Raw genomic sequence first — 22,043 nt, 5'->3', positions numbered from 1 at the left:
TGTGTGTGTGTGTGTGTGTGTGTGTGTGTGTGTGTGTGTGTGTGTGTGTGTGTGTGTGTGTGTGTGTGTGTGTGTGTGTGTTTGTGTGTGACATTGAGAAACAGAATAAAATAACAAAATGGATTCGATTGAACGAATTGAGCAGAAGAGCCGGCTGTCCTCTTCCAGCTCTTTATAATATTAATAATATAAGAAATCCGATATTAAACATGATATGATACTATTAATACCATTAATAATCAGCTATATAATATCCCAGTATGATAATATTTGTAGCATGATATGATACATGCTGTATTATTATAATCTATGTATGATACATATGGAAGACATAGGAACTATGTTAAGTATGAGGTTATAGGATGATATAGGATTGTAGTCCTATAGATATTTTACATTAGGCCTTTATGATGAATATGATAAGCTATGATTTATAGTGCATCATGTAACATTGTTTATGATATATTATAATGAGAAATGGTGCATAATATATTTTATATCCCAGTAAGATGAGCAACCAGCGGTCTAAGCCATCGGGAGCGCGCAGGGAATCCAGGCGCGTCCCCGTTTTTTACGGTATGGAGCTGGGCTCGGAGCAGTGTGTGCATGTGTGTGTGTGTATGTGTGTGTGTGTATGTGTGTGTGTGAGCGGTATCTAGGAGGTTTACTCCATGCCGGTACCTCGGTCCAACCGATCAACAACCCGGGAATAACGCCGCCGATCCGCCGTCCCGCAGCGGTGAGTCAATCTCTCCTCCCCGCCACACTGCGCTGCATCCCGGCTGTAGCTCCAGCTAAACCCGCTATCTTACGACGTGTGTGTGTGTGTGTGTGTGTGTGTGTGTGTGTGTGTGTGTGTGTGTGTGTGTGTGTGTGTGTGTGTGTGTGTGTGTGTGTGTGTATAGATGTGTGTGTGTGTGTGTTTGTGTGCGTGTGTGTGTGTGTGTGTGTGTGTGGGGGGGGGGGGGGGGGTGCTCCTCTGTTCTCGGTACTGAGATGCGGGCTTCAGACAGCTGGGGGCCTGGGCCTCGGCCTGTGTGTGTGTTGTGTTTTGTGCTCTGGTGCAATGGGTAGCTCGTGCTAAACGTGTCGTCGGGCCTGTTCAGTGTTTCGGTTCGCTCCGTTTCGGCCTAAACACCGACCGACCACAGGATGATGACCCGGAGCACAAGGCGTGGCGTGCCGCGGATATGGGCGTGTTCTGTAGCCGCACAACCACACGGCCCTCTCTCTGGAAAACACTGTGTGCGTGTGCGTGTGCGTGCGCGTGTGTGTAAGGGTTTGTTTGTCTATCTGTCTGTGTGACTTAATTTTCCGATGTCTGTCTGCCTGCTGTCACCCTTCATCACAAATGAGGTCTGGTTCTGTTGTAGCATCTATATGAGAGTCCTCAAATCAGATAGGCAGGAGGTATAAGTACGTAGGCCACGTTATATTTTTTATTATTTATTTTTTTGGTTTATTATTATACCGGAAATATTAATGGTTACAAAGTTACAATTTAAAACGGGCCTGACCCAGTATAAAGCTGATTTCCAGCAGGTTCCTGTTCTGCAGCACATATACCACACAACAACACATCACAAGTCACATTTACATACAGTACATAACAGGAACATAGCACATCAGACATCAGTAGGACAATCTCATATACTGTGGTCTATGAACAGTGTTTGCAAGTGTAGGTATTGAGGAGTATAAGTTTGTATGCCTTTTTGAACTGTGTGATGGATTGTAATGCTGTAATGTGTTCAGGGGTGCCGTTCCAGACGTTGTTATTGTAGTAGTTTATAAGTAGTAGTACCTTATTGTAGTAGTGTATAGGTATAAGTACGTTATGGTAGTAGTTTATAGCTCATAGTACGTTTGTAGTAGTCATTTATAGGTCGTAGTATGTTGTTGTAGTAGTTTATACGTCAGTATACTATGTTATTGTAGTAGTTTATAGGTTGTAGTACATTTGTGGTAGTAGTTTATAGATTGTATGTCATGGTAGGTAGTAGTATGTTATGGTACTAGTTTATAGATCGTAGTAGGTTATAGTTTATAGGTAGTAGTACATATATGGTAGCAATTTAGTAGTACCTCATTGTAGTAGTTCATGGATAGTAGTACATTATGGTAGTAGTTAATAGGGCATAGTACGTACATTGTAGGTAGTAGTTTATTGGTAGTAGTACGTTATGGTCATGGTTTATAGATCATAGTAGGTTGTAGTTTTTTAAGTAGTAGGATGTCGTTTCCAAGGGGTAGCATGTTATGGTAGTAGGTTATAGGTAGCAGTACGTTATGGTAGCACATCAGCCGGCTAACACATCAGGCACCGTTAGTGATTTACACTAATCAAACATGCATCTTCTCTGTTGTTATATTCTACTGTGTGTGTGTGTGTGTGTTTGTGTGTGTGTGTGTGTGTGTGTGTGTGTGTGTGTGTGTGTGTGTGTGTGTGTGTGTGTGTGTGTGTGTGTGTGTGTGTGTGTGTGTGTGTTTTGTGTGTACGTGTGTTGGGGGGGGGGGGGGGGGGGGGGGTTCTTGGAAGACAAACTGGTTTATAATCTCAAATAAGTATATTGTATGACTCGATAATATGGAGTTAACCTCTGTCTTTCTGTGTGTCTCTGATATACAGACAGAATATTGCCCCCCCCCCCCCTCTTCCTCCTCCTCCCTGCCTGTGCAGGGGGGAGCCTGTGTTTAAGGCAATTTCATTAAGTTATTGTGAAAGAGTGTGACTCATTCTGTTCTCCGGCTCAATGGTATTCTTCCCTGCAGTCCCCGCCTCTACACTCCTCTCATCTCCTCTCCTCTCCTCTCTCCTCCTCCCCCCTCCTCTCCTCTCTCATCCTCTCCTCTCCTCTCCTGCCTCTCCTCTCTCCTCCTATCCTCTCATCTCCTCCCCTCCTCCTCGCCTATCCTACCCTTTCCTCTTCTCTCCCCTCCCCACCCCTCCCCTCTAATCTCCTTCACTTCCATCTCCTCTTGTCTGCTTTCCTTTCCTCACCTTCCATTTTCTCTCCTCTGCTTTCCCATTCTCTTCTCTCCACCCCTCTGATGGTATATTTATATATTCAGCTGGTTTTTGTGGTTCCTACTGCAGCTGTTGTTTCTGGCAGAACATATTTGGAGGGCGCACGGCTAGTGTGGAAAGTGGGATCAGGACTCGTGTGTTTGAGTCTCAGTGGAAATTTCCACACATGATAAGTGAAATGAGTGGTTCTTCTTCTGTGGTAAGGAACTGTGGTAGTCTGCAGCATCTGCAGACACTATTGTCCATCCTAACCCTGCACTCCCTGAGAACCGCTAGAGCCAGGCACTAGCTGGCTACTATTCTCTGTGTAGCTCAGTAGGTAGAGCAAGGTATTAACACTACATGGTTAGAGGTTATATTCTCTGTGTAGCTTAGTAGGTAGAGCAATGTATTAACGCTACATGGTGTTATATTCCTGTGTAGCTCAGTCGGTAGAGCAAGGCACTAACACTGCAGGGTTAAGGATTCTATTCCCTGCGTAGTTCAGTAGGTGGAGATAGGCACTCACACATAGAGCTTAGATTCCCTTTGACCCGACCTGCGGGCCGGGCCAATATTTCCCGTCCCTATCCTCGGGCTGGCCCATCTCCTGATTAAGCAGGACGCTGCGCGTCGGGGCCGGACAACGCCCCTTAACAGTGGTATAATGAGCACATACCACAGCCTGGCGTGATCTATTCGGTACGTATAAATATATATATACCGTTACACCCCTAATATATATATATATATATATATATATATATATTAGGGGTGATACATGTACCGTTACACCCCAAATACATCTACCGTTACACCCCTAATATATATATCACGGTTCGGTTCATTTTCGGTACACAAAAATCTCGGTTCGGTACGTACCTCGGTTTTGAGGTCACGGTTCGGTTCATTTTCGGTACAGTAAGGAATCAAAATGCTAAATATAAATGTGCTTCATAAAATGTGCTTGAAGTTGTTCATAACACACTTTTGTGCTTTTTACAATAGTAACATTAGACAATACAAAACTAGAATTCTGCTCAAAAATATAAAGATTCTGAAATGTAGAAATAAAAAGAAATAACATTGGCTCACTGTTTTTTTAAGAAATATATGATCTAATGTGCAACAATGAACAATTGCAACACTAAACAGTTTCAAGTTCTTGCTCAGATTAAATAACAAGAATAAGGCTCAGACTGTTTCTTTAAAAACAAATATTTTCTCAATCTAATGTGCAACAATGAACAATTGCAACACTAAACAGTTTCAAGTTGTTGCTCAGATAAATTTTTACTCCCCCCCCCCCAATCTTTAGCCCTGATGACTTTCACTCAATCGTTATGTTTTTTGCCAGAAAAATCTCCTTATCCACATTATCTGCAGGATAATAATACCAAAAATTTGAGTGACGATGTACCCTACATGTTACTCCCGTATATCACAATGCAATGTGGTCGTGTTTTTCCGGAGGAGAAGAAGAAGCTGAATAACCACGAAAACGAATATATTTAATGATGGAGTCCCCGGCTTTCGTTTAGAAATGTCAACAATTTATTTGGGATTTAACATTGAATATTTAACATTCAAAATTAATTTAATAAAAACTTGAACAAGGAAATTTAAGATTCAACATCAATACAACCTCCAGCTTTCCTCGTGAGTGCCCGGTTTGTTTACATGATGTGGCCGCATCTGTCTGCGTCAGACAAATACCCGGCGCATTAACTGACGCAAATGAAGTTTAGAAATGTTCAGCGTAGTGTCCGAATTCTCGTTTGTTCGTTCCCTCAATAGTGCACTATATCATGAACACTATATAGGGAATAGTGAGTGAGTGAATAGGGAACGATTTCGAACACAGCTACGGTGTGCGCAACTGTGCATGTGTGGCCGCAGCATGTTCAACACATGCGGTCCTCTACTTAAAGGCCCACTATGCAACTTCGGGCATTTCTTCGCTGTTTTCTTGGTTTTGGCACGCACATTTCTCTACACTGCGCCCCCTACAGCTTTGTAGTAGATATTTTACAACACTGTCGTAACAACTCGTTGACGACCCTTCCCCATGCACTTCTACGCGAGCCATGTGCATTTGTTTTCAAAGAAGCCGGCGAATGCGTGGAGCCATGTCCGAAGTAGATGTTCATAAAGTGTAGGCAAGGTTATAAATTTTTTAAATGGTGTATTTGTATTGCAATAAACATAAATCCATCCTTTTTTATAGTTGACGGGGAGAATTTATATCCTAGATTATAATTGTTTTATCTTAGGTTGAACAGAACAATCAGTGTAAGAGTGTTGGCCAACATAATAATCAAAATAAACAAGAACCTGGATTCGGGGATTCAGTCTGTATCTGGGGGACGAGACAGACGAACAGCAAAACACCCATGGAAACAAAGGTGTTTATATGGTTGCAACCAAGCAAGCTAGAATCATACAGGGCTCACAACAAAACGGTCGAGAAAACAATTTTTACAGGGCTCACAACAAAATGGTTGAGCAAACACATTTGTACAGAGACTATCAACATCAAGAATACCACGAAGACAAAGTTCACCCAAGGGTACTTTCAATTTCAAAAGCAACACGGCCAAGTCGGCGTCTGATTTGCAGTCTTCTTTTTCTTTCAGTTCACGCTATTCCTGAAAAGCTTTCCCAACGTTTACTCGTGTCTGGCCTCTCTGTCGGTCAGTCTCCCTTTTCTCTTCTTCTGTTCCTCCGACATTGGGTTTCTCTGTCTCTTTTTAGTCGGCTGATCTATGATGAATGTAACAATCCCTTAGTTACTTGTGTTTATATCGAGCCGGTTCCGTGTTTGGGGGTCTGTGCCGTAAAGCAATTCGTTACTTCGCGAGACCCGAGACTCCCGCGAGAGTGGGCGGCGGGTCGCCGGCAGAAACATATTCCTTCTCTCCGCCAAGATGCGCAAGGGGGAGTCGAAACAATGAACAATCTAACAAAAATGTATAATAGGACCATCGCAATGACTCTTAGCCTGTTATATTAAGGTAAATCAAGCCAAAAAAGTTGCATAGTTCCCTTTTCACTTGTGTCTGATCTCTTTTCTGGTCCATTCTTCTTTTGTTCCACTGACAGTCGCCTCTTGGGTCCCTTATCAGTCGATTGATCCATGATGTATGCAACAATTGCCTCGCAACTGGCTGTTTATATCTAGCCGGTGCCATGTTTGGGTTGTGTCTGTGCCGTAAAGCATTTTCGAAACTACAATCTGACTACATTTTCGAGGATACTTCCGCTGCGTCACATCCGGATTGTCTCGGTCCGAACAGAGCAAGTTGCATATGCGCTTTTTCCTTGGAGAGGTGACATGGGGCAATGACACACCCACCAAACGACCCAGAAATGGTTGCAGAACCATCAGAATAACTCTCAACCAGCATAATTAATGTAATTTTGGCTAAAAAAGTTGCATAGTGGGCCTTTAATATGTCCGTATGGAAACTCGTTCGGTACGCCTCCGCACCGAACCGAGCACCCCGTACCGAAACGGTTCAATACAAATACATATACCGTTACACCCCTAATATATATATATATATATTAATGTATTCTGTATGTATGGTAGACTACTATGTTGACTATTTATATATATATATTAGGGCTGTAACGATACGCGTATCAAACCGAAAATCGCGATACTCAAAGCCACGAAACTGTCTCGCGGTGTGAGAAGGCAGAAGCGCGATACGCCCTTTCTAACTCTGCGGTCAAATTGTCCGATTGAAATTTGCTAATAATTTGTCTAAATAATAGTCTGCTGACAGCGCCCCCTCCTATCGATGCCGTGGCTACGGAGGATCGCATTTCTCCACAGCCGTCGAAGTCCTCATATGCGATATGAACGACATTTATCCAGAGGGGGCCTGTGTGATCCTGTCTCTAGTGTTTTGTGTGATTTGACTGGCAGTTTGTCTGCTTATATGTCGGAATGAAGCGGCCACCGATTATTGACAGGATGGGTACTTTATTCTACCGGACTCGTTCGCTTCTTCACTAGACACACGCGCTACCGCTCGCTCTCCTCGCTCGTCCACTCACTCGCTGACGTCACACACACACACACACACACATACGCACACTGCCATTCTCGCGCACACACATATGCTACTCGTAACGCCTCGTTATTGCGACGTTCATGACGTTCAGGTTTTTCTCCATCTATTGAAAGTTAGGCTATTAAACATGTTGCATTTTATACGGCCTGATTATGTCATTATTTAAGCTACATAGCCTAATAAGAAGCGCTAATAAGGATATTTGACTAAACCAACCAAACTGTTGAAAAAAGCATCCTCCCACTGCAATCTTTGGTTATTTCTTTATTCATTTAGCATACTTTAATAGTATTCTTTCTGTTCAAATCTGTTCAGTGTTCCAAATTATTTGTTATTAAATGTTACATTAAGTTAATTGGTACATAAGTGTTGTTTAAATAAAATGCTTTTTAAATTTCAAAAAATCGTGGGATGTATCGAACCGTGGGTCAAAAATCGTGATACAAACCGAATCGTGAGTTTGTGTATCGTTACAGCCCTAATATATATATATATATATATATATATATATATATATATATATATATATATATATATATATATATATATATATATATATATGTATATATACATGTCTTTATTTTGGTATTAAGACAGCAATCATTTAAAGAAATGTATTAAATCAGCGGTGTCTCTGTATAATATTAAGAGGACCTAATATGGCAAATGGCTTACTGCTGACCCTTCCACTTGTTCCAGATCTTAACCATGACTTTAGCAGAGGAAAAGTCCATCTGTGTTTGTCTCGTTCTGAGGGGTCAAACCCCCCTGACCCCCCGTTCTGGGGAGGACTCAAACGTCTACGGTGTGTTGGTTCTGGTTCTGGAGTCATGTTGGCAGTGAACTACTGCATCAAGCTTGTTGATCTCTGTTCTCCGCCTCAAACCTGGCAATGAGGCGGCCAATCAGACCAGTGCTCATTAGCATAACCCCACGCCCTTTACAGCCTGTTTTTGAGAATTCTAAATATAGGCGACTGAAATACACCCTACAAAAAAGCAGATTTTAGTTATTTTTTTATATATAGACTTTAAAAATGTACATTCTGAGAAAATTCGAAATGGTTGAAAACATCATGAAAAATACATTCTATTTGCACCGCTGTAGACCAGGGGTCAAGAACCTGGTGATGATCACAGACCACAGGGCACAAACAATCATGGACGTCAAGGACAAACAAAGTGCATTTGTGGTGTTCAGTCTTCTTCGTAACTTTTTTTGGTGACTGTCAAGGTGGAAAAGCAGCCGACCTTATGTATGTAGATAGGACAGGTGTTAAGATCCTTAGTGCTGTGTGGCTAATTCTGGGTATTCCATCCTTACTTGAATCCAGGGAAGTGAGTGAAGAGAGTTTTTAGTCCTCCAGCAGTTTGTCCTCTTGTTTCGTATCAGGAGAAGATTGTATCGTTCATGCAGTGCTCAGGTCCTGGTGAGAAACAGACCTGAAGCTCCACTGACCTGGTGGTCCTGTATCAGTCCACAGGTGTCTGCATTTTCTTTCTCCCACACAATCTGCGTGTTTATATCATAGATTCCTCTGTCAACTCGTTCTGCCCCTTAATCCAATTTGGCCTTAAAAGCAGACACTTTGTGCGCCTCTATCTGTCATCTTGATAGAAATAACTTAATGACGCAAAATTGCCCTACTTTCCACGTCAGTGGATTCATCCACTTGAATGGTATACCATGGGGATACACGAAGCCTCTCAAGTAACTGCAGCTCTACATCCTCAGCCATGTCATCCATTCACCTTCTTACCGTGTTATCAAAGAGACAAACATGCCCTAGCTATTCAAGACATATGCACTTTGCTGTAGGAAGAATCTATTTCTGTAACAATGTTCCCTTCCCAAAGGTGAATCTGGTGGCCTATCTGGTGGTGTATGCCACCTGATAGGAAGCTCTCAAAGCAGCTCCATGGACGGGAGTTGTGGATTTCAGAATCTCCATCTGGCTCTCTGGTTCACATTTCTTCCTCTCATAATATTCTGTTGGTTTCCCTTTCAGTGGCGTACCACACCAAAGTGGGCGTGTCAACATCACCTTTTGCGGTGAGGCCATATTTGATGTAGCAGCTGTGGTATCTTCGATTGAACAATTCCCTTTTCATCTTGGTTACTGCAACCTCTTCATCGCCTTTGTCTGGTCTTTGACTGGTTGGGCGGCAGCCCCGGTGAAACAGTCAGTATGTTTACATGCACAGCTTAATATGATTAAAGCCATAGTTCGACTATGCTCCTCAATTGGACAACTGCAATTGTCAGATTATACAAAAGAATCGATTAATTGGACAAAGCATGTCATACCCCGGTACGTGGCTTTTTCTCCAAATACATGAGAGGAGAAATGTGGTGGAAATGTGGTAGGCTTTATTTACTTTTTTCTTTTTTTTTTATAAATGTTCCCTAATAGCTGGCGCTGTACCCATTTCAACAAAAGGTAATAGAGCCACCGACTGGCCTCTTTATGTCACCAGCAACAACAAACTCAGGCAGCATTCGAGAATGATGTTTTCAGACAGTAGGGATGTCACGATACCGTAACCAGACATTTAGTAGTCGATACCAATACCAGTGAAATTCCACGATTCTCGATACCCAATTTGATACCACTGTAAAGAACAAAAACAAAGCAATAAATCCGATGTACTTCAGTTGAAAACATTTGAACATTACAAAAAACAGTTTCACTGGCATGTAGACTTCAAGTAATGAATAGAAGTAATACAAATAATAATAATAATTCATTGAATTTATATGGAGCTCTTTTTTCTGCGCTTACAGTGAAGGGGGGGGGAACCTCACTAACCACCACCAGCGCCAACTTGGGTGATGCACGGCAGCCAATCAGTGCCAGAACACTCACTACACACCAGCTTGAGGTGGAGAGTGGGGGAATTAATGAATAAGCCAATTATACAGGGGGATGATTAGGGGGCTAGCTTGAATGAGCCTGGTTGGGCAGTTTTAGCCAGGACACCGGGGAATCCCCTACTCTTTGCGATAAATGCCCTGGGATCTTTTATCTTTTCATTTAACCGCAGACCTCAACACTCGTAGGTGTATATGCTGCCAACGTGACGTCCGGAGGAATTGCATCCCCGGTACCTACGGTTCTGTAGAAAGTCGAGTACAGTCAAGTTTCTAGAATTATCGCCTTGGGTGAAATTGAAGCTAAGTGTGTACTGAATGCATGTTAATGATGATACACTTCGTATAAGGATAACTACATTGGCACGACACCGGCTTCCTCCATCTTCTGCGCCACCTTTTTAAATAAATTGCAGTTTCTCGTTGTCCGACGGCGACAACAACACGACTACCATCTCCTTCTACTTCCTGCTCACAGCCCCTGGAAAAGATCTCGAGCAAGTGCAGAACGCGAACCAATTCCAATTCGATTGACCGTAAACCTGCACGCTTAATGCGACTATCAATCGAATAATCAAGGGAAGTGCTTCTCAAACTATGGTACGCTTACCACTGGTTGGACGCGATGCCATATATGAAGTGATACGCAGAGGAATTAATAAAAAATAAAAAACATTCGATGAAAAACAATAAGCTACAATCAAGATACTAGTATGAATGCAGTGGAGGCTTCTCCAGTGAGGAGAGGAAGATCCTCCTTAAAATTGTTCGGAATAAAAAATGTAGATTGCCCAGACTAGGCTACTAATGAATTAATGCCCTCAAATATGTCTACTTTAATGCCTTTGTATATGTAATGTTCGGTTCCCTCGGTAAAGGGACAATAGCACCCCATATTGCCTATTGACAATTACTTCAGCCTCCATTGACTCCCATTCATTTCCCCGAAAGTGTTGGCAGCTCTGAGTGGGTGTGACGAGCTAAGGGATCTGGATCCCGCCTACGTCTGTTATAGCGCATGGCTGCGCTATGAACCAATAAGCTGGAGCCCTGGCTGTGGAGCAGCCTGGAGGGAAGGGTTATCCATCAAGTCTATGCTACAAGAACCAACAAACCCGCTCAGTCGTATGCCTCGTTTCCGTCGAGCGGTGCGACGCTGCTCGTTGTGGTACAGTGCGGCTCGGTTCGGTTATATTGGTGATTCCGTAGCCCGCGGCCAGGCTGCGGAGCCCGTGGTTGGGCTGTAGTGCCCGCTGCTGGGCAGGACTGCCCGCGGCCGGGCTGCTGAGCCCGCTGCCGGGCAGGGCTGCCCGTGGCTGGGCTGCGGAGCCCGCGGCCGTGCTGCGGTTCCCACGAGGAGGATTGACTTAATCTATAAATTAAGTCCCTTAATCTTAATTGGTTTAACAAACTTTAACACCATGACCAACATTCCGAAAAATCCATTAACATCCATATTTGCCTCAAACAATGTTAGGCTTACAGCCCATGCAAATAGTTGTGAAATAATGTTCTTGTTGTTCTTTTAACTTACTCTGTTACACTGACAATTCTGTTTGATATTGTGGAAAGGATGTTAGTGAATAATTCAGAGCATGATGCATTTTAAATGGCATCACTTTTGGTATTGTGTCTTCATTTTTCTTACAACAATTGTAGCTTAAAATAAACATTGTAATTAGCCAAATTACAACCAATAGCTTCAGTCATTGAGGGCAAAAATAGGCCCAATGCTAGGCCCAGATTATTTTATTTAGTTTTACAAATCAAGAGTAGGACTGATTTGACAAATTGGCTTTGCATCCTTTCCTTCTGCCCTTGTAGTCAAGACATGCTGCCCACCAGCTTTCAAAGTACAATGCTGCCACTGGTGGATCAATTCACATAAGAGTCTCATACTTATGCCACCATACGCCACTAACAGTGCAAGCAGGCCAATGGCAACCAAGCACGCAGTCCTTCCTCCTTCAATTTAAAAACCACCAGCCGCCACTGTACGAATGGAAATACATTTATTTATGAGATCATGTTCTCACTTGATGTATGTGTATGTGTTTCCGTGTCTCTGTTCTAGTGCTACCAAAGTTTGAGAACCACTGATCTAGGGGTCTTAATCCGGCTATGAGAAACCCAATTTGATTCGATTTTTACTTCGGCTATGGTGTATACATGCATCTTAATAATCCAATCAAGGAAAAACGTCAGTGTGAAGGTCAATTCAAACGATTCCATTAAGTACTTGGAGTAAGAGATTTACCGATATGGTCTAAATATGGCTGCCAAATTCAAAAAGTTGTTATATCGTATTCTGAGACAATAAGTGATTTTTTACAGGGTAATGCAGCTATTCATCTCAACAGACCACCTGTCAATAAGAAGAGGGGAGTCCGATTTCCATGACACTGCAATGCACTTCTTAGTCACAGTTAGAGCAATTTCAATGAATTTGAGTTGTGCACTGTTTAGAGAACGACGAATACTTGTAAAGTTCCCCAATAAACAAAGTTCAGGGTTCACAGGAACATGAACTCCTGTGATCCTGGTTAAAGTGGAGCTTATATCATGCCAAAAAGGCCTAACTTTCATACACAGCCAGGTACAATGCAAAAAGGAACAAAATACAGTATCACATCTGAAGCACATTTCTGACAGGTTTGATTTGAATGAATAATATAGTTAATCAACTATACTGGGCACTAATAATAGATGACAATAGGGCTGCAACAACGAATAGATAAAATCGACAAAAATCTATTACTAAAAGCGTTGACGAATTTAGTCATCGATTCGTTGAGTCGCTCAATTAATACATCACTCGTAGGCGTGGCACTGTTTACAGCGAGCCGCCGACAGATTGGTTCATGGTTCATGCACGCCCACAGCGAGCTTTTAATGTGAGCGAACACAGCTTGCATTTTGGTCATATCTTAACACTGGACTGTAGGCCTATATAAAAGTGTTTTACCTTCACTGTCTTTGGGTTAAAAAAAAATCCTTCAACTCAGTATCCATCTATTCTAGTCCAACCAAAAACTCTGTCAGCTGCTGCTGCAGACGGGCTCGGAGTCAGAACCCCGTGCATTAACAGTCATTCAAAGCAACGGTAGTAATCACAGAACCGGACGGTGTAGAAAATCCTGTCAGTTAAAAATAGTAATCCAGTTTTTAAATCCATGGTAAAATTGGCAGCATAGAGCTAGTTAGTTTTAAAAAAAGTAGCAAACTGTGTCAAATGTGATGTGTTCAGGTCGGCTCAGTAACATGATTGATGTGTTCAAATGCAACACAAAAAAGAAAGACATTTTTGACGAAAACTTCCCAGCAATATAAAATAGACAGTAAAGATGGAATTATGGCCTGTTTAACATCCTATCTTGAGCTATGATCATTTGATCAGCAATTAAAGCAATAATACACGTTTTATTCAACAAAATTATAGAAAAGTATAATAGTATCAATAAAGACTTGGATCGTTAAGGAGTCTCAAAAATGGTGTCAATATCAATACAAATTGACAATCTCCTGTCATCTGAGAGAAATTAAGATGATTTAATTTATTTTGAACCGTTAGTATTTATCGGTTAAAGATCGTATCGGTTAACCGGTTAACCATGGACATCCATTATATACAGTATATATATATATATATATATATATCCATACTCTCCGTACTTACTAGTCTAAGTTTGAGTACGTAGGGCGTTCCGATTCAGATCGGGCGAAAATAAATGTACTGAAAACGGTAAAATCGCGAAGTGTGTGGCCATGTACACTTTTCGTACTCAACGGCAGCCATCTTAGCTACGTAGCGAAAGAGGGCAGAGCCAGGCTGAGCCAAAGTCGGCGCATTTTCCACATAGCCTGCATTAATAGTCATTTTGTAGTTTTTATAGTTTTTATAGCTTTTTATAGCTGCTAGGCGTAAAGAGTTCACCGTTCAAAGCGGGATGTTTATTGCGGGGGAGGAGCCGCAAATTTAAATATTGCCCCCGTGTGGTAAAATGTTTAATTGCACACTGCATTAGTTTAATCGATGAAAATTTACGTAATCTACGAAACTCTTAACGATCAATTAGTCGATCGTCGATTAATCATGTCCATCCCTAACATATATATATATACTGTATATTAGTGGTGGGCCGTTATCGGCGTTGACGGCTGCGTTAACGGCTGCGTTAACGCAAAACTTTTATCGGGCGATAAAAAAAATATCGCCGTTAATCTATTTTCAAACACTTCCTTGTTCGGACCCATCATGTGACCGAACTAACCAATCAGAAGCTAGAATTTAGACTGAGGTAAACGTGAGGGAATCAGCAGATACAACAGAATATCCTAACTGTGTTAAATATTTAAACATGTAAATATCTAAGTAATAATTGTGTGACATAAATATGTAAATGATTAACTGACTAAACATTGTAAGTACATTTGTAGCAAATTAACTCCAATATAAATTATATTAATTCATTCTACAACTTTCAAATATTTAATTTCTAAACCTTACATTATTATGGATTATTACATAGCTCTTCTAAATGCTGTAGACTGCTCCATTCACTTGCATGGGCCTTCCCAACGTTCAGCTGTCAATTATTTTTGTTTATGCTCCGTTCACTTGCATGGGCACTTCACAACTTCCGGCGGTGAATTATATTTGATAATTCACCGTTGCCAAGTATAATTGACAGCTGTCAAGGTAAACGAAAGGATTTTTTGCCGTTTGCCATTTTAATCTAGATTAATCTATTAATCAAAAATCGATGCCCACCACTAATATATATATATATATATATATATATATATATATATATATATATATAATATATATATATATATATATTAGTGGTGGGCATAGATTATTTTTTTTATATATATATATATATATATATATATATATATATTAGTGGTGGGCATAGATTATTTTTTATATAATAATCTATATATATATATATATATATATATATTAGGGATGTGCACGAGTAGTAAATTCCAAACTCGAGTGATCGAAGGAATTCCTCGAGGATCAATCGAGTACTCGTTTAATCAAATCTATTTTTAGAATGCAACACATCTGCAGCAGGAATAGGCCTGATGATGAATGGCAATATTACCAACCAAACATGTAATGCTTATTCTCCATCAGTGGCGTTTCTACATTAGGGGCAGGTGGGGCAGTGCCCTACCAGACCCATGAGATGGCGCTGTTGAGCAGAAGGCTCAATCCATTCCTACTTCGTGGCAAACTATATATATTTTTTTATATGCAAAGTAGCGTACATATTTGTGTGAATAAACTTGACTCACAAGCATTATTGCCTTGTTTTGGAGTAATTTGATTTGTGTGTTCTACTGCCTGTGTGCTTGCTTGAATGAACGTTATGTCTATATTTCCGTTTCCTGTTTCCGGAGGGGCAAAGACCCACGCTGCCCCACCGTTACCATAGAAACACCAATGAGCACGAACCACACCGGCCAAAGTTAACATTGAGGCTAGGGGCAATTTCAAATTTGCCCCTAGACGTTAACTGCGTAATCTACGTATTCTACGTAATGTAGACTGGGATAATGCGAAACCCGCGAGAACTCTACCCCGAGACTAAGCAAAAAATACATACAGAGAGTGAGATCAGGAGTTACAGGAGACTTACAGAAGAGTTCGCTATCGGTAGATTTTACACAATTTTGAAAGAGTTTTTTAATTAATGAATAACAATGAATAACGTAGATTATTTGCTGAGGGTGCAATTCAGCACATTGCCGCAGGAAGAAAAATTAGAAATAAAACGTTTGGGACCACACAGACCAGACGACTTCATTCTGAACCAGCCTGGTGAGAAAACGAACCGAAATTTCCAGATGGAGTGGTTTGAAAGAAAGACATGGCTAACTGCGAGCACAACAAAAAGAGCACTGTTTTGCTTTCCATGCCTTCTTTTTGGAAATACGACTAACGCAGACTCAGTTTGGACCACTGATGGCTTTAAAGACCTGAAGCATCTGGCGGAAAGAACGGTAAAGCATGAAAGTAGCAAAGCTCATATCAATTGCGCCATGAAATTGGGACTATTGGGACGGGTCAACATCATGGCACAGCTGGACAGTGCTTATCAGCGGAGCATTTTAGAGCACAACAAGCAGGCGGAGGAAAACCGATATGTACTGGGGAGACTGATATCGTGCCTAAAGCTGTGTGGGAAGTGTGAAATGGGTCTGCGTGGTCACGATGAGTCAGCCGACTCTGTAAACCCAGGCATTTTTAGGTGCATTTTTGAAACGATGTGCGAGGGCGACACCAGGCTGAGACGTCACTACGATTCGGAGCCTACGTTCAAGGGGACATCAAGCACCATTCAGAACGAACTCCTGGATTGCATGTTTGAGGTCTACAGGTGTGAGGTGGCCAAGCAATTGCGGGACACCCAGTTTGTAGCTGTCCAGGCGGATGAGACCACTGATGCCTCATGCAAATCGCAAATGGTCATAGTCCTGAGATACATGGTGGACAGCAGCGTCACAGAGCGGTTTCTTGAGTTCATTGAAGTGAAGGACAAAACTGCCATTGGCCTTTCTACTGCTATGAAACATGTCCTCGACCCACTATGACGGGGCAGCGGTTATGCGTGGCAGTGTAGGCGGCGTGCAAGTACTTATTAAGGAAAGCTACAAAAACGCAATATTTGTACATTGCTACGCACACCAGCTGAACCTAACTCTGCAGCAAGTATGTGCATCCAGGATCAGTGAGCTGAAGGTGTTCTTTGCTGATCTGTCTGGATTTGCCACGTTCTTCTCCACCTCACCGAAAAGAACGGCTGCTCTGCAATATTATTATTATTATTATAGGCAACATCTTTGTGTCGTACTGAGCGCTAAAGCATGTGAAATGTATTTGAAATAGGATGTCTGCTCCCTGCTGGCACTCAAAATGCAGCCCATAGTATACCTGACTGGTCTATATACGTAGGCCTACTGTTATAATAATCAGCTACCTCTATTTTTGTGACGTAATATGACGTCATATAAATTTGCCCCACCAGAAATTTCAGGCTAAAATCGCCACTGTTCTCCATCAAAACAATAGAATAGAAAGCTTTATTGTCATTGTACAAGTACAACGAAATGCAATGAGCAGCTCCATACATGCATACATGTAATCGAATATATAAATATAAAATAATTACAAAAGCAATATATAATATAAATAAATAAATAAATAAAAAATTAAAATACACAGTAAAACTTAAATACACAGTAAAGACTACCAACAGACAAAAAAAAACATCAGCGCACAACTGAGTTCAGTATGGTGACAGCTTTAGGAAAGAAGCTGTTCCTGAGTCTATTTGTTCTGGCATATATGGACCTGAAGCGCCTGCCAGATGGCAACAGGTTGAAGAGATGGTAGCCGGGGTGGGTGGTGTCCTTCAGGATGCCTCGGGCCCTGCTGAGACAGCTGGAGCCGTAGATGGTGCTTAAGGAAGGCAGAGGGCAGCCAATGATTTTTTGAGCAACGTTTGCCACCCTCTGCAGTCTCTTCCTGTCGGCCTCCGTGCAGCTGGAGTGCCACACTGACACAGCGTAGGTCAGCAGGCTCTCGATGGTGGAACGGTAGAAGGTCACCAGCAGCTGTGCGTTTAGATGCTCTCTCCTGAGCACCCTCAGAAAGTGTAGCCGCTGCTGGGCCTTCTTGACCAGCGCTGAGGTGTTGACCGACCAGGGGAGATCAGCAGAGATGTGGACTCTGTTCCGTCGGAAGTCCAGGATGAGTTCCTTGGTCTTGGTGATGTTCAGTGTCAAGTTGTTAGAAACACACCACTCACCAAGTTTCAGGACCTCATCTCTGTAGGCCGCCTCGTTTCCCCCTGTTATAAGGCCCACCACCGTTGTGTCATCAGCAAATTTAACAAAGATGTTATCTGGGTGGGTGGGACTGCAGATTATTCTCCATCAAAACAGTCAGAGTTATCAGAGTATTCGTTATTTATTTTTGCAAACGTTCAAAACACATTTTCCTTAAAAAAAGAAATGCGCGTCTCACAATTTAAATCACGTCGAACCAAGGCCTGTAACAGTTTAAAAAAAACAAAAACGAAACAAGTAGCCTAACCATTGCAAATAATTTAAAGCTGCAAATAAAACGGCAGCAAATGGACTATGGAAATACTCAGCGTTGTGATCTTCTCTACACGGCCGGGATTTCAGTTGCGTCTTGCGGCGGTGAAAATAGCCGACACACTTGGTTGCTGCGGGTCTGCTTTCCAGAACTCACCGTTGTGTTTCAGGAGCATATGTTGCCGAATAGTACTTGTAGTACTCTGGTAGCTCGATTTCGCTTGGCATATTTTACATTTCACCTTATGATCTCCTATTTCTTTAAAGTATTTCAATTCTTCGTTGCGCTTTGCTTTAACCGCCATCTCTTACATTTTTTAATTCTGCAAACAGCACGGAATGCGCCGCACAGAAATTTGATACATTTCATTTTCTTTGTGCCCACGGCATGCGTTAGTGGCGCCGCACAGAACATTTATACATTTGCTTCAGAATACTTTGTTTGTGTGTGTATATGCAAACTCGAGTTTGCCTGTCCACGAACCGAGTTCATTTGTAACGAGGAGTACTCGAGTAATCGATTCCTCACGCCCATCCCTAATATATATATATATATATAAATGTATGTCATACATTGTATTGTAGTCAGTGTAACACAGTACTACGTTGTGTCAGCTCTCGGAAATTCAACAGCATCCAGAGTGGTGAGCCTCCTTAAAAATCCTCCGGCAAGGGAGAAAAGCCCACCAGACCTTTGAACTGTCGGACACTGAGAGAGCCAGCAGGCTTTTCTCACTTCAAGGGCTCGGTGACAGCAAACCGTCTGAGCTCATGGACCGTATGCTGGATCTCATGGGTGAGCACGAACCCAATTTTCTTTTTGTTCAGCTTTTCCTGCGTCAACTGCCTTCCCAAGTGAGGGTGGCTTTAGCCAACACCATGATCACTGACTGTCGGAGGCTGGCTGAAGAAGCTGATACATTTTTCCTGGCGGGTCAAGGGCACTGTGTGGCCGCGTTTTTTCTCCGCTCCTGTGACACTGGACGACTCCACGCTCGTCGCTGCCACCACTTCTCGTCGGCAGCAGTCTTCTGACCCCCAGAGGTCTTCCGGCATCTGTTTCTATCATGCAAAGTTTGGACCGAAGGCTCTTAAATGCCTTCCGCCATGCAGTTACGGCAGGCTGGGAAACGCCAGGGCCGGCGCTCGGTAGTGGCCATGAGCTTTTCATCCGCGACAGCATCTCCGGACGGCGGTTCCCGTGTGACACGGGAGCACAGAGGAGCGTCCTGCCTGCTTCCTGCTTGGACATGGTGACCGACGGCCACGGCCCACCGATGGAAGCTGCTAATGGTAGCCCCATCCGTACCTATGGAACGAGGTACATTGAGTTGTGTTTTGGAGGCCACCGGTTTGGCTGGGACTTTGTTACAGCAAAGGTCTCCGTTCCCCTCCTCGGCGCTGATTTTTTGTGTGCGCATGGACTGTTGGTGGATGTCAAGAACCGCCATTTGATGGCCGCCGTCACGTTTTGTTCATATGCGTGCACGCTCAGGGGGGCTGACTCCATACGACTGTCTAGCATGCTTCCCGCCTCAGATGACTTCCACCGTCTGCTTGCCGGTTTCCCAGCCCTCACTCAGCCTACTTTCTCTGCATCTGCTGTGAAGCATGGTGTGGAGCACCATCTCGCCACTACTGGTCCACCCGTCTACGCCCGTGCTCCGCGCCTCGACCCGACCAAGCTTGCCGTTGCAAAGGCTGAGTTTGCAAACATGGAGCGCCTGGGTATAGTCCGCTGGGCCGACAGCCCGTGGGCCTCACCCCTCCACATCGTCCCCAAACCCGGCGGCGGCTGGCGCCCGTGTGGCGACTACCGGCGGCTAAATGAGGCAACGACGCCTGACCGGTACCCAGTGCCGAATATTCAGGATTTTTCAGCACTCCTGGATCGTATGGTGATTTTTTCTAAGGTGGACCTTGTCCGGGGATATCATCAGGTGCCTGTACACCCACTGGATGTTCCCAAAACAGCAGTGATCACACCGTTTGGTCTGTTTGAGTTCCTGCGGATGCCGTTTGGCCTTAAAAACGCAGCTCAATCTTTTCAACGCCTCATGGACTCTGTTTTGCGGGAGCTGCCTTTTCTTTTTGTGTACTTGGATGACATCCTAGTGGCGAGCGCGTCCAAATCTCAGCACCTGGCGCACCTCCGGACACTTTTTGAGCGGCTCAGCCAACATGGGCTAATTGTCAACCCTGCCAAGTGCCAGTTTGGTCTCTCCGTCATCGATTTCCTGGGACACAGAGTCACTAGGGACGGTGCAGCCCCTCTCCAATCAAAGGTGGAGGCGGTCGCGCAGTTTCCACGCCCGCTCACTGTCAAGTCCCTGCAGGAATTCCTCGGCATGGTGAATTTTTACCACAGTTTCATCCCTCGAGCCGCCCAGCTCATGCAACCCTTGCATGAGGCCTTGCAAGGTCAGCCCAAGCACGCTGTGGACTGGACTGAGAGCAGGGACAAGGCTTTTGTTGCCACTAAGGCGGCCCTGGCGAACGCCACCATGCTGGCACATCCTTCTCCCACAGCCTCCATCGCCATCACCTCGGACGCCTCAGACTACGCTGTCGGTGCCGTCTACGAGCAGTGGGTGGGCGGGGCCTGGCAGCCACTTGCCTTCTTCAGCCGTCAGTTGTGTCCCAACGAGCGGAAGTACAGCACTTTCGACCGGGAGCTGATTGGTCTCTACCTCGCCATCAGACACTTTCGTTCCCTGTTGGAAGGTCGGCACTTCACCGCTTTTGTCGCCCACAAGCCGCTGACTTTCGCCATGGCCAAGGTGGCTGAGCCGTGGTCCGCCCGCCAGCAACGTCATCTGTCCTACATTTCCGAGTTCACCACGGATTTACAGCACGTTGCCGGTAAGGACAACCAGGTGGCGGACTGCCTGTCACGGGCTGTGGTAGGAGCAGTCCATCTTGGCTTGGATTACAACCGCATTGTAGCGGACCAGACCACAGACCCAGACGTGCAACTCCTGAGGACCTCGACTACAGGGCTGAAAATAGAGGATGTGGTTTTTAGCGATGCCGGCACCACGCTCCTGTGTGACGTCTCCACAGGCAGTCCTCGGTCAATCATTCCAACGCGGTGGACATGACAAGTTTTTGATGCCATCCATGGTCTCTCCCACCCAGATTCGAAAGCGTCACAGAGATTGGTGGCCGCTAAGTTTGTTTGGCACAGCCTCAAGAAGGATGTTAGGGACTGGGCTAACACCTGTCTGGAGTGCCAGCGGGCCAAAGTGCACCGCTACACTAAAGCCCCGTTGGAGTTGTTCCCAGTGCCGGAGAGACGGTTTGACCATGTCAACGTGGATCTGGTCGGCCCTCTGCCCTCCTCTCACGGTTTCACCTACCTGTTGACCATGGTTGACAGGACCACCTGTTGGCCTGAGGCTGTGCCACTGACGTCGCTAGCATCTGTCGAAATGACACAGGCATTTATCAGCACCTGCGTTGCCCGTTTCGGCACTCCTTCCGACATATCCTCCGACCGGGGCGCGCAGTTTACGTCTGAGCTGTGGAGCGCTGTCGCACAGAGCCTCGGAGTGAAACTCCACCACACTACCACATATCACCCACAGGCTAACGGACTCTGTGAGCGATTTCATAGGTCGATGAAGGCTGCTCTTCGTGCCAGCCTCAAAGACAGCAACTGGTCGACAAGCTCCCGTGGGTACTGCTTGGCATCAGGACTGCACCAAAGGAAGACCTACAGTCCTCCTCCGCAGAGCTTGTTTATGGCCAGCCGCTGCGGGTTCCAGGGGATTTCGTCCCTGGCACCACCATTCCTTGGTCTGCCACCCTCCAGCGGTCCACGCTACTGGACAATGCGAGGCTTTTCGCACCTGTCCCCACTTCCCGTCACGGCCTCCCTCAGTCGCACATCCCCGCTGGGCTTCGGACGGCTGCCTACGTTTTCATTCGCCACGACGCCCACAGGGGACCGCTACGCCCGCCCTACG

At 44.2% G+C, this 22,043-nt stretch overlaps 1 protein-coding gene across 1 annotated transcript in view; it reads left to right on the top strand.

Annotated features, from left to right (window-relative positions):
- Positions 1-547: 547 nt before the first annotated feature.
- raph1a (Ras association (RalGDS/AF-6) and pleckstrin homology domains 1a) overlaps positions 548-22,043 on the top strand; it is a 151,030-nt gene continuing 129,534 nt past the window's right edge. Inside the window, 1 exon segment of the mRNA XM_030381209.1 lies at positions 548-739. Within this exon segment, the coding sequence (XP_030237069.1) occupies positions 635-739 (105 nt within the window). The 5' untranslated portion in view covers positions 548-634.

Source organism: Gadus morhua, chromosome 16, assembly GCF_902167405.1.
Source record: "Gadus morhua chromosome 16, gadMor3.0, whole genome shotgun sequence".
Lineage (NCBI taxonomy): Eukaryota > Metazoa > Chordata > Actinopteri > Gadiformes > Gadidae > Gadus > Gadus morhua.
The sequence above is the reverse complement of the archived record's forward strand: the minus strand, read 5'-3'. Positions and strand labels throughout refer to the sequence as shown.